Source organism: Echinops telfairi, unplaced genomic scaffold (assembly GCF_000313985.2).
Source record: "Echinops telfairi isolate 266 unplaced genomic scaffold, ASM31398v2 ScPeMD7_5868;HRSCAF=6743_0, whole genome shotgun sequence".
Lineage (NCBI taxonomy): Eukaryota > Metazoa > Chordata > Mammalia > Afrosoricida > Tenrecidae > Echinops > Echinops telfairi.
The window spans coordinates 2,807,822-2,821,878 of NW_022109767.1; the positions used below are offsets into that span (position 1 = coordinate 2,807,822).

At 40.9% G+C, this 14,057-nt stretch overlaps 2 protein-coding genes across 3 annotated transcripts in view; one reads left to right on the plus strand and one right to left on the minus strand.

Moving 5' to 3' along the window:
- The window catches only part of LOC105979518 (patr class I histocompatibility antigen, B-2 alpha chain-like), a 254,494-nt gene that overhangs the window by 200,932 nt on the left and 39,505 nt on the right, over positions 1-14,057 (plus strand).
- Positions 1,134-14,051, minus strand: CUNH6orf62 (chromosome unknown C6orf62 homolog). Of its 2 annotated transcripts, none has more exons than XM_045295771.1 (5): positions 12,377-14,051; positions 10,301-10,474; positions 8,603-8,725; positions 5,116-5,250; positions 1,134-2,501 (listed from the first exon to the last, which is right to left on the minus strand). In XM_045295771.1, the coding sequence occupies exons 1-5, from the start codon at positions 12,503-12,505 to the stop codon at positions 2,376-2,378; spliced, it is 687 nt and encodes a 228-aa protein (XP_045151706.1). In that variant the 5' UTR covers positions 12,506-14,051; the 3' UTR covers positions 1,134-2,375. The 2 variants fall into 2 exon arrangements, with proteins under 2 accessions (XP_045151706.1, XP_004712534.1); XM_004712477.2 differs by having other exon boundaries at positions 10,301-10,477.

Here is a 14,057-nt window from a genome sequence, read left to right on the forward strand (position 1 = left end):
GAGACCATGGAAAGGGAAAGCCTCATGGTCTCCAACTAAGTGGCTTCGAGCCGCTGACCTTGTGGTCAGCAGCCCAGCTCATCACTATGCTTCAGTCCTGTCGGTCCAACTTCACTTTCCCTGGACAAAGTGGGCGTCTTTCTTTTCAAGGAGAAACCCACACTACTAGAATACTCTTCCAGTCTACGCATTAAAATGACCAAGTAAGGTCACAGTGAAAAATTGGCAGTATTTCTTGGTAACGATTACGCATGGTGCAGTTGATATCCTCTCATTATACATGTGAGAACTCCAAGTTCAGCAGATACGTATTTTCACAACCAAAAAAATGTTGCAAATGGTTTAGTTCAGTTTTCAAAGTTTTGTTGACTGTGGCACTCTAATATTTGATTTGTTATTGGGGGTCTTGGTGAACATGGAATTACCAAATTGAAAGGAAAAGAAGCAACGTCCAATAAATTTGGAAACATAGTATAGCTACCAGTTAAGCCTTGCTTTGAACTGCCCCCTTTGATTACCCTTTGCCTGTAATAGAGTGGATGTAGAACTGTCTACACAAAGCACAAACACGGTAGACTTCCTAGGAGCAGGGAACACATCAGCACACCCGGATCTTGTTCCCAGTACTCCCCAGTGAGAGAAACCTGGGCTTCTTGGAGTACTGCCTGGTTCAATGGTAGGGTGTCCGTAGTCCAGAGAAGTGACGCCATCAATCTATCTTGGGCCTCAAAGGCGGCCTTGTGCTCAAGGACACGGAAACCACTCAATGCCATGAGTCACTGCTGACTCAGGACCTGTTAGGGCAGACAGAACTCCTGTCTCTTGGGATTCAGAGGCTAGGAATGTTGATGGCAGCAGAAAACGGGTTGTCCCAAGGAGTTCCTGGTGGGTTTCAACTGCAGGCCTTGCCCGCAGTGCCCGGGATAGGCAATTCGATAAACAACCGGGGCTTAAGAAAGACACAGGTGTGTGAATTATTCATTAGGTGTTATTTAGATCGATGACAGACTACAAAGAAAGGATTGGCTCTTCCTTACAATGGAAGGCTGACAGATGTCCCCGTGAATGAGAATGGACCCAGGGCAGTAATACAAAAACACCCCCATGACGTGGAAAAAAAAGTTACTACTTCAGGCTTTTAAGTATTCCCCTGAACAGTCAGGGAACTTTCACCTATTTTATTTAGGTTTTCATTTTTTCAAATTCCAACCAGAAGCTAAATACAATTGGAAACCAGTAAGCACTAGTTGTACTCCAAAGGAGGATCATTCAGATTTACTCCAGTAAGTATGCAACCCTTAAGCAAAGCTTTTCTTCATTTAAAAGGAAAAAAAAAAAAACAGAACCAAAAAACCCTATACAGTAGTCTTTCTGTATGTTCATTGCACAACATGAATTCTGTTTTGACACTTTTTTTTTTACAATTTTAAGATCCCAACTTTCATAACATTTTTCCTCCACTCCCAAAAAACCCTCGAACTTTTAAATATGGTGTAGAAACCTGTATTTATGCACAATTGACTTTTTCTTTGTAATATGATCTCATCTTTAATACAAAAAAAAAAAACCCCAATAAGGAAAATCCTCTATCATGGTTTCTGCAGCTATGAAAGAATTTGTTTATAGCTGCATGTAGAGCTGCATTAGCTACTTCAGACTCCAGATCTGCTTTCGTGTGTAGAACTGTCTACACTCAGCAGAATACTCTTTAATAACAGCAACTTGGGGAAAGAGACTGGGAAACTAAAATCCATGAACTAATGAGTACCAGAACAAGCGTGGCCAGCAACACGGAGGCAAACTGCCTACCCGGTGCTTTCTTTTCATTTAAGATTTCTTTCCCGTGGTTGTCCTTTTTTTAAACATGGAACAACCACTTCTGGTCATTAGAATGAATCTGACAGTGCTCTGGTACAATGGTGATTACAGCAAAGCTAGTAAGTTTAAAAAAATGTTATTTATACCTGTTACATTCACTTCTCACCCTCTAAATACTGATGACAGGTGTCAAAGAGGCAAAGACCAGCGCAAATGGGAAGACCGTCAGAAAGGAGTCGCCGTGTGCTTTCAGATACATGTAAGCATTTCAGTGCACAATAGTCCTTTCACTTCACATTTTAGCAAGATGCTGATGCAGTGCAGCAAATATGCAAAGCATCTTCTTTCACATAGTCCGTGCAGAAGACTTCTAATTTTTTTTAAAGTTCTGAGACAAATGATTTTTTTAAAAATCCAAAATGAACAAGTTTCAAAATGCATAGTGTTCTGTGCGTGAGTCCTTTTCCCCCTTAAATTCTGAAAGAATAAAGTGGTAAGAAAACAAGAAAAACATTGCTGCTGCATTCTCCGATCTTCTCCCCGGGCTGGTCAGCGCTTCAGTCTGGCATGTAAGGACGGAGGTGGTCCTCTATGGTGCCGACTGCCCAGTGGGTGAGCTGCTCCTGTGGCAGGTAGAGGCAGATGCTGCATAACTTGAAGATTGTAGCTTTGTTTTTTGGAGTCTGAAAAGGGAAAAATATTTTAAATATTCTCAATAAATAAGATTTTTAACAATGGTTACACAATCTATTAAGCACTGATGGACACAGTAACAAAATATACAGGTTAAGGGAATAATGTATGGTCCCTATTTGTAGGGCATATGGTCTATGAAGACAAATATCAAATCTAACCCTGTGGGGGGAGGTCAGATGCTTACAGACATCCTCCATGAAGACAGTCACCAGGGAGTAGGGCCCCGCTCCCTGCTGTTAAGGACAATGGACAGGCCTGCAAGTCATTGATTTGGTTCCTGTGGGTGGAGTTCACACCCTACTGATAATGGTCTATCAGTTGATCCAGAGAACAGATCAAACCCAATCCTGGGACATCCCAAGTTTGTCTGAATCTAGGATCCTCCCATCTTGTCACATGTATACCCCCCAATCCCTCCTCTTTCTATTGGGTGTATGTCCCTAGACCACCCCCTCTCGTTGCTGTATGACCTAGAGTGCAACCCCTTCCTGTGCCGTTAGGGCTTCAACTGTACTTAGGGGGCTTGCACTCCCCTCAAAGGGATAAAGGCCTGCGTTAGCAATAGAGATCGCTCTCCTCTCCCACCCTCCTCACTCCCTTGTCCTCTCCTCCTTCCCTTCCCCCTCTCTCCACTGGGATCACCATGCGGGGCTGAGGTGAGCAAGGCTACCATGAAATGTGTCTGACTCCATTGTTTTAATATCTCTTTATCTCTCATCCTCTCAATGACTTTAATATAATATTTATATATCTCAACCATACAATTTTGCTTACTGAACCCACGATTAGTGGTGGGGGGCTGTCACCCCACCGCCTACCGCATAACCCCTCCAAACTCTCTCTCTTTCTCTCTCTCTCTCTCTCTTTTCCCTCTCAGCGCACCTCTATGGTGTAGTGTAGCTGTTCTTTTTGGTTTTTCTGATTTTAGAGCTTTATAGGCACAGACAAGCCTCAACTTTCACCCAAAGAGGGGCTAGTTGGTTCAAACTACTAACCTTGCAGTTAGCAGCCCAAAGCATAACCACTATGCTAGGAGGGGGAAGCAATCTGATTACCCATCACAATGGCCTTATGAATATGCTTTGCTCAGGGTACCACAAGAATATGCTCATTAAAGCTACTTGCCCAAGATCACACAACAGTGTCTGTATCTGTACTGGTACCCATCCATCCCAGTTAGGTGCCTTATAGCAGCACAGGCACATTTACTTCAATCGTGGCACTTCAATCATGTGGTATAATAAAGGACATAGGATGGTGATTCTAACCAAATTACTTAATTTCTTTGTTCCCTCAGCTGAAAAAGTAGTGATAATACTCTCTTCAGAGGACTGTTTTTTGGATTTAGTAAGTTTACAGGTATAGAGCATATATAGCTTAGAGGTTGGCACAAAATACAATAGATGTTATGTTGGCCACTATCAAATCAACTCCTCACGAACCCTGCTAGGCTATGCACACACGCCGACACACTTTCAAGTTAGGAAGCTCAACAACAAAAGCTGGGAGGAAGGGGAGCCCGAAGACCAAATTCATCTACCCTGTGGCCACCCAATCGTGGAGGCCAGCCAGGTGAGGCGGCCATTCCAGGCAAATACTGTCCAGTCGCCCTGCTTTTAACCCAAACTTAGGAGTTTAAAAGAAATTGGAAAACAGTAACCCACAAAGCCCCATCTAATTCACCTTTGAATTTTAGCATCTTGCACATAGAACCTCCAAGTTCAAATATAAAAATTTATGTTACCAATATTAGTTTTTAAAAAAAACGTCTTTTGGGGAGAGGGAAGGTTGATCTTTAATCACCTTCTTAGAGACCTTATAAAATTTTAAACTTGTCAACAACTCAAGTCCCTTTTAGTTGCTTCCTTTTCCCCTGAGCGCCTATCATGGTTCAACATTCCAACACTGCATTTACCTATTTAGTAAATGCAATTCCACGAAGGCACGAATTTTTGACTATCTCGTTCATAGTTGTACAGAGCCTGATGCTCATATATTAGATAGTAAATCAGGATGCTATTTTTTAATAGCTTATAACAAATTATCAAAAATTTAAAATGCTGATATTCAGGTTGTCTGATGAGAATAAGTATTTTTTTAAACTAAACTGGAATATTTAGATTACTGCCTGAATTTGAAATATGTAAGCCTATTTTAAATCCAAACATCCCTTACCTCTTTAGATTCTGATTTCAGAGACCCAGGGTAGTGCATTTCAAAATGATACCATGTCACCTGAGGACCTTGTTACAATGCAGACTGGTTCAGAAGGCCAGTGGGGGCCGAGGTTCTACATTTCCGACACATGTTCAGTTGCCGCTGACCTGCCAACTAGACTTGAGGCAGGAAAGCTTTAAGGAAGTCTGTCGGCTCTAGTCAGGACTTTTAAAACCTTCCTGGCGACTGCTCATGGACAGAAATATTTGGGAGTCAAGCCACAGAACAGCTTCTTTTTAATATTAACTTTAAAGAGAATGTAGTGTTGATAGAGATCATATCTTGCCAAGATAACGGTTTACTAATCAGTAAGTTTGTATCATCAAATGACCTGTTTTGTTATTGTAGTGGTGGTACATTTGTTGTGTTTTAAATGCTTATTACCTGCAAGTGCTGTCTGTCAATGAAGAGAAACACTGACTGGTTAGGATTGTTGACAACAATTCCAGTCTTGTCCTTGCGGCTCAGTACATGCAGAAACTGTTTTTCATAGTCACCGTGATGAAACTCAAATTTGGCCTACATAAGAAATACAAACAATCCTGTGTAACTACAAACACATCACACCACCTGCACCCACATGCATGCTATGTGCGCTATCCACATACACACTGGCTGATGGTCACATGTGGCCATTTAATGTAAATAAAATTAAATGGCTCAGTGACACTAGCCATATTTCGCGTATTCAATGTTCATGCCTAGCTAGTGGCCACTACTGTGAACAGCCTCCAAGATGTGTACCATTTCCTTCATCACAAAATAGTTCCAGAGGATGACGCTCCGTGATCACTAGGACCTTCAAGACAAAATGTGCACCAACTGGACTAAGTCCCAAACCCTGCCAATGAAGCGCCACTGCCCCCAGACGTCATATAATCTCACACGTTCACATCCACTCAATGACATCTCCCTCTCCAGTAACACCGGAACATACTTTAGAAAATTACCCAACATTTCACATCAATGACCACAATAAAAACGTCTACTAATTTAACTTTTGCATATTAACAATGTGTGGTTATGAGGACTATGATTCTCAGTGACTGAGAGGTTATGTAATAATGTCTGATGTGGACATCCTCCACTTCTGCATGCTAATTTTCCAAAACAACATGGTATTATGTCCAATACAGTAAGAAATACCAACATGGAAAAACGGTTAATTAGGAATTTTATCACTTAGTAGCTTTTAAGCCTAAAGATTCTTCACTGTAATGAACAGTGTTCTTTTAAAATTTACATTAAGTGCCCCAACCACATAAACCCATAATGGAAGCTATGAAGAAAGTTCTCAACCTCAAGATGCTGCTCAGCAACATCTGCAAAGGGCAAGCACAAAGGGAAAACATGCTTCCGATTCTTTTCGAGAGAACATCAAAATGCTAAAAGGAAAAAGGAACAACTGACAGAGTGGGCAGGTAGTGCAGGGAGCATTAACAGGTGATATTTAGCTAGAGTCTTAAAAGATCATTTCCCCCAGGGAACGTCATCATGGCTAGCAATTTGGGAAAATGTCATTCTAGGAAATGAGATGAACACAAGTATAAATCATGCCAAAATCAAAATATCGTTCAAATAAAAAAACTGCCAAGTATTCCACAGGGGCAAATGTTATGGTGCATAGAAGTGAATTTAACACATTGGAAAGAGGTCTGGGTAAGACCAAAAAAAAGCCTTCAAATATAATTTGATAGCACCCCAATTCTATCCCATTGAAAACAGGGAGTTGTGCTGATTTGAGATGGAATGGTCTAGCCAAAAGTTAGCTCTTATAAACGGAATCTTTTATTACTTCTTACTGAATTGCTTATTTAATGCTAACAGTGGCATGAAGAGCAAGCCTGGAACAGCAGCATCAGGAGACATATTTTAACAAGGCCATCCATAACCCCCAGAACTCTGTAATGTTTGACTATACCAGAAACTTGGCATTTAAACCACTTCATTTGGTTCCTATTAAACCCACTGTCAAGATAATTCAGTGCTTCAAGATTTAAACACACACACACACACACACACACACACAGTTTACAAAAGTTAAAAAGCTTAGCTTTAGAGCACTTATATTTAAGCTTCGCATGCAAACACTTGAAATATTTTTAGGGACCCAAACGAGTTCTTACAGGGTTCATTTATTTACTAACTGGCGTTCTAAAATAGGATCCTAGTGCTTATGTTCAGTCCAGAATGTAGTAACATGAGGCTTGTCACACACAGTACACCAAGGGAGGGGTTGGGAGTGCAAGTCAAACAGACCTTAATGTGCGACAAGTAGCCCAAGTAAGGTCCCAGAGGGAGAGATGATATGATGGGGTGATAAACGGACCCACAAAATTTCCTATGGGAAATTCTCAATTACAAAAACCCTAACCCTCTCACAAAAGTCGTAAGAAGGGAGGGCTTTATAAGACCTGCCTGATAGCAATCAACATGCCTTTTCCATTCCTACAGCCCTTCTCTTTTTGTACTCAAGTTAATTTGCCAACATATTCATGTTAATCAGATACCTACTGAAAGACACACCTATCCAGCTTACACTTGGGTGGTAGAAATGGTTAAAATGCTTGGCTAACTAAGAGGTTGGAGGTCTAATAGACCCAGAAACTCCTCTGAAGAAAGGTTAGACAATCTACTTCCAAAAAAAAGCAACCACTGAATAATTCTATGGACTGATTATAGGTCTTTTCTAATGTAACTAGAGTTGCCATGACTCACAACAATAATTTTTTTGGTTTTAGATTGTTTTATTTACTTCTATCTAGCCGATGTATTATCTTGAGAATTTATTACTATCAAGGAGGCCTTAGAACAAGGAATGTTAATTTATTTGAACTGATGCCACAGCGTCACCCACCGCAGGACCTGGGAGGCATTTCTGCATACACATTATCTATCACACACAAAAGCACCATCAAGAGCCATCAGAGTAATGGATAGATGCAAAACAGTTTCCGAGTGTCAATTAGTTCTCATACTTCTAAACTCTTGCTCAAAATAAATCTTCTAACATTTAAACCTCAAGTCATGATTTCTTAGGGTGTTTTCCCCTCCTGATTATAAAAAATGTGTGTGCTCAGTACAGAAAATTATGAAAATGCCAGGGACATCACAAAGTTCATGGAAAAATGGAATTAAAAGACAGTAAAATTTTCCCACAAACGGTTTTGAGTACCCTCATGACCATATATCTTTTTTCAAGTACTAAGTTATTCACACCAGATCGAGGACTACCATCATTAACATTTGGGCGGACCACCTCTTGCTTTTTCCTTATGCTATGTACTATCTATAAAATTGGGATCATCAAAACATAGTCAAGTAGTACCCATAATTTAACCCTAGAAATTGTCAAATGTATCAAGCGACAAAGCAGGCAAATGTGAGCAAGAATATGTCAAGGGCAGTTAGTTACAAGCCATTACTTCACTTCCCGCCTACAGACTTTTATATGCCAATAAAAATATTTCTCTACAAATCAACTTCTAGAGCAGTTTCTTAGAGCACACTCCTTTGAGGGCGAGGCTAGATAAGGAAACTATTTCAGAGGTGGAGAGGGCAATAGACCATTTATGGCTCCCTCTATATAAACCAACACCTATCATACAGGATTTTCTCCGGCAATAACTTCAGACACACGCTAGGTAGTTATAACCACCTTAAACTCAAGAGATCCTACAATCTAAATGCTTTTTCTCCTGTCACATCACAACATTCAAAAAGAGCCCATGGTGGTGGGGGCGGAGGAGGAAAGGGCGGGGACGGACGACTTATTAGAAAGCATAACCCAAAGAATTTCTCATGTCAGACCCCATTCCAAGAATTCCCCCTTCATTGAAGTGTTCACCACACTTATTTTAGAATATACTACCTGAACAGGCCTAAAAGGCTCATCAGATTCCTTCCACCTAGAAAACAGGAGACAGACAATTTTTTCAATGTCATTCCGAGGCCAAAGAATGAAATCCATCTCCTGAGTACAGCCAATGACATCCTAGAAAATGACCAGAAAAAAAAGCTTTCAAAGAAACGTAAAGGTGAACGGCACACAGGATGACGTTTCACAGCATAGCAGAAGAGTTTCTGTTGTAACAGCACCGGGTACAATCAACAGCCCGGGCCCGCAGTCTAGATTTGCCCGGTAAAGCCCATCTTCAAGTCTGACTCAGCCCAGGGTTTCTCACACTGAGGCTAAGATGCACCAGTGCGTGGTGAAAACTTGAACTAGATTTTGTTTGTTGTGGGACCTTTGTTTTTCTTGGTAACCCCTGTAGCTTTACTTCTACGCCTGTCAGAACCTGTGTAAGCAGGTGTCTGCAACTTTCTAACACGAGCCACGACACCACCTTATTCCAGAGGAAATGCCATTTTTGTGTTAGATGCTGACAGAAAACTACTTTTCCCCATTCCTTCTCCCCTCACCATCATGGTCCAGTCTTATTTTCTGGCGAAAACAACTTTTCTAGACAAGTACATGGTCCTCCTGGTCTTCTGACATTGATCTCTAATTCTTACTCATGGCTTAAGAACACCCAGCTAAGCTCTCGGCATGTTGCAGAAGTTTAGAAAGTTAGCACCAATTAACACCTCCCACTTTAAGCTGCTTATTTATAAAGGGGGTTGGTTTTGTTTTTCCCCGCGAAGGGGAAGCTTTTTTGTCTGTGTCATATACCACTGTGTGGGGAGCACCCCATATACAGTTACACTTAAGTTAGCAACACAGGTTGCATTTGAAGTCAGCTTTAAAACAAACGTATTTTTAAGAATTTAAAAACTAGGTTTTATGTACAGCACTTGAATTATTACAAACAGATGGCTATCACCAGGCTGTAACTTGATTAAAGAGATCTGTCCATAACTTTATCCATATTAAGATCGGTCTACTGCAAGAACCATACTTTTCTAATCCTAGGAAACACAGTGGAGTTCCTGGGTGGTGCAAACCATTTAAGGGCATAGCTGTCAACCTAAAGGTTGGAGGTTCAAGTACACTCAAAGGCACCTCTATATTATGTAAGCCATGGTGATCTACTTCCAAAAAATCAGTTACTGAAAACTCTATGAAGCATAGTTCTTTGACAAACACGGGTTACCATGAGGAGGAGTGGACCCGATGGCACCCTATGTGATGCTGCTTTTAAGAAACAAAATAAAACAAAAGATGTGTAAAGATTCGAATGCCGAATCAACAGGGCTTGAATACTGAAAGCATGGCTTTGGACAAACATAATTCTCAAAAAAGTCAAATTTTGGAGGCTCGATAATAGCTGAAAATGAATCCTACCCCCTGGAAGACTAAAAAAAATCAAAACTCATTTGCAAGTAAAATTGGTGGAAATGTAAATATTTACTTAACCACCACAACAAAAATTTTCATTCATTTACTTTATTACTGATAGGCCTTACTACACTTTGCAGGCCTGATGAAAGTTCCTTAATTTCTGTTACACAAAACTTGTGTTACTGAGAAATCCATCACCACAGTAACTTGACTTTTATAGAAAAAATAAGTAAGCTGAGCTCATAAAACTTGACGGCCCAGTCAAGACTGACAACAGAACTGACTTACCCTTCTCATAGACTGGTATCGAGGAGCGTGGAGCTGCACCACATCCTTCTGCAAAAGCTCTATGGAACTTTCCAAGGAATAGCTGGAATCTCGCACCCCTTTCAGGATATTTTCTTCATAATTATTTGTCATGACTGGTATAACTTCAGACACTTCAAAAAGTGCCGATTTTTTCTTCTTAAAAAAAAACAAAACACCATGTTAACCCACTAGTAGCACATTATCTTATAACTCGCAGTTCACGTACCAATGTTAAATGTGTTTATTCTAATCAGTAAAATTCTTAACTTCCCTCCTAAAAAAATACAGATTTTGAGAGTCTGATCCTTTTTTTACACCACCCTTATCCTTTATACATAAATGCTCCTAGCAGAATTTTTACCTTGCCAGTTTTAACAGTTATGACATCCATAGTAAATACTTATTTTGAGAAAATAAGCGTTCATATTTAAATGCTATGAGGAACAAACACCAGCCACTTAAAATACAGTTGTGCTGTAATCCCACTTATCTGGTCTATATACATCTAAATTAAAACCTAAGCCGTTTTTAAAAATCAGCCATTCAGACAAACTGAGAATAAAAGTTTTACTTTGTATAGTTCAATCTCCATTTCTCTTTCCGGACATCCCACAACTACACAAGTCTCAATATTTGAAAGACCAAAAAAAAAAAAATCTACTCAAGTCGAGTCTCAGAAGTATGAGACCAAGATCAACCCAAACCCACAACATTCTTCTAATTCTAAGTATAATCATGAATTGTGCATGGTAACTCCCTCAATACTGTCTCTCAATTGTTATTCATATAACAACTTTCTACCGGTATTTTAAAAATAGTACAATTTTCCACTTCTTCCAGCTTAAACACAAAGATCTGGTCTCGCCACTTGTACCTCAGATTCATTTTCTAGTCAATAATCCACCTATAATTCCTTGTTAGTTCAGGGACTGTTTGTTGGCCTTTAGGAGGGTTTTCCAGTCCAGTCTGTGGGGCGCGAAGCCCTGGCCCCAGAGTCTATTGTTGGTATTCCTGGGGACTTCGTTGCTCTGTCCCCTTGCTGCTCTGTTCCACACCTCTGGTATTTTGCCTCGGTGTGGTGGGATCAGATCGGGTGATCCTATCCATTTTCAATATTAAAAAAGGGAGAAAATGTGGAAGTACATCCTTGGTAATGTCTCATCTTGTGACAATCACTCCAAAATAAATTCCCTCTTGAAGCCACTTTACATAGCTATATTCCTTTAACCTTGAAGAGCCAAAAGTAGAGTAAAAACGTGGGAAACTCCCAAATATTAAACAGATACCATATGAAGAGTCTAAGTTTGGATATGAAATTAGCTCACAATGTGTGAAAATGAAAGTGGTCTTTCCTTTTTTCGTAACATAATCACGAGTCAAATAGCCCTTATTATAAACTGTCCATTTTAATGGAAAAAAATATTACTTCTTGCATCATGTCCTGATTATTGATAAACCACATTACTTAATTATAGAATTCTATCCAAGACCACCGCCCTCCAGAAAATTAAACTTCCTCTTTAGAACATTTTGAAAAATAAAAAATTAACACTTTAAATCTCCACCATGACAGTATTTAAGTGTTCTTAAAATTAAAGTGTACTGTATCTCATTTAGTGAGCCATAAGAAAAGGTACTTTTCAGAGTTGAGAAAGTCAAAAGCCAGCTGACTTTAGTGTATAAGCACGGATTCTGATTTACCATTCACTTATTTGCTTTCACTTTACATACAATAATCCTTATATTCAGTTATAGTTTGTTATGTACCATCACACAGCCTATAACTTTACAATATTATTCATCCAAATTAACTATAAGTGGGCCCTAAGCTTTAGAATAGTCCATTTCCAAGGCAAAGAGGATTCCAGGGACTTCCATTCAGTTATAGTGCAAATACTCAATCTGCAGAATTACAGACCCACAAAACACAAAGGATGCAAAGTAAACTTTTCAACCACTCATTAGCCTAATGTTCATGGTTACATAATAATAACAGGCAAAAACATACACTTCTGAAAAGCCCTCGTGCTAATGCAGTTTTAGAACTTTCATTACCTTCTCCTTGAATACAAAGGCAATATACATCTTGAAGTCAAACTGGTCAGCCAAAGATTCTTTTTTCTTTCTAAGCTGAGCACGTAGTCTGTTCAGAGCTTGTTTCTTCCGGGAGTTTGTGTCCCCCATTTTGAGATACAGGTGGTACTAAAGCCTTTGGAAATTGTCACTAAACTATGGGCACTTTTTCTTAAGACTCAAGTACAACAGAAACAAGTCATTTTTCCCCCTGCTAATATGACTGAATAGCTAAAATCCCAACTGTAACCCCCAAACTGCACCTTCTGGCAATATTAGCAAACTGTCATATTACAGGGTCAGGAAACGAAAGCTGCTGTCCGGTCATAGTTGGACAGTAACGCTTGAGGTCATACTGGAAAAGGGGGAGGAAGAAAAGAAAGAGGAGAAAAACTAACTTTTTGGAAAAGACATTTGGCTCAACTGCCGAAAGAAAGGCTTTGGGAGAAGTGGAAAAGCCTATTATCGGGACTTAGGTGTGCAAGAAGCCAGCGCTGACACCAGACCAAAAATCCCTACCATCCATTCGGATTGTTTTTCCCTTTTTAGAAAACAGGTTAGGAAAAGGAGTGGGAAGGGGGAAATGTGATCCTTGCTTTCCAAACACAAACATAAAACAAAAACAAAACACCAAAACCGGGTAGGGGAATGAAACTGAAATATCCAATCGGGTGTTACCCAGCCAGACCCATGGCTGTAGTAGCTAATTAACTTAGTTATTTCAGATTTCACTATTGCTATCTATTGTCAGTGCTTGTTATTGATTACAGTTGGTGGTGAGCAAAGAGAAAAGTGCAAATTCGGTCGAGAAGGACGGGGCGAGGTACAGGGATTCCCTGCAATCAACTACAGTGTATACCGGGGGCGGGCAGCTGCTGCCCAAAGGAGCCATGAGAAAAAAGAGCGGAGTCATGACCAACTTCCCCATCACCCACATTTTCACCCTCAGGCGGCTACTGCTGCTGCCAAGGAGGATCATGATGGCAGAGGGCTAGGGGGTATATATATATATAATAAGATCGGATAATTATTCCGGCTCGGTGGTTAGACCTGATTAATGCCCGGGATCCCAATACCCACAACCCTGCAGAGGAGCCCTACATTCCCGGAGGGAGCCTTCTCTCGGAATCAGGCCCCGATCGGGAAGACCGGGAGAGCGATTTACCTTCCGGAGAGCATGGCTGCGGCGGGGTGCCGGTTCTCCTAAACCCCAGGCAGGCGGTGCCCGAGGACCACTTTGCCTCCAGCCCAGGTCCCGGCCCGCCCTCTGCCCTCAGCGACTCACTGACCACACGGGACACGCAGGATCACTCGGGGCTTTCCCTCATTTCATCGTGGGACCGATTCCCGCCCGGGTAGAGTAGACGGGAGAGGATAAAGGGGCAGGGGCCGATGGGGGGGTGGGCAAACAAAGAAAAACAGTTGTTACTATTAATCACTTTTTAAGAGTTTAAGCCCCACCCACCCCCAAAACATAAATAAAAAGTTGAAGCCCTTCCCAACCTGCAAAATAAGAAGAAAAACTTTTTAAGGGCAAAAGGAAGTTCCGGGATCCCGGATGTGCTCGCTCTCACGTTGGACAGGCCATGCTTTCCCGAGTTCGGATGGCACAGGGGGTGGGGTCGTGAGTTTGCTTCCCGAGGCGGCAGGGGGTGAAAGGGAG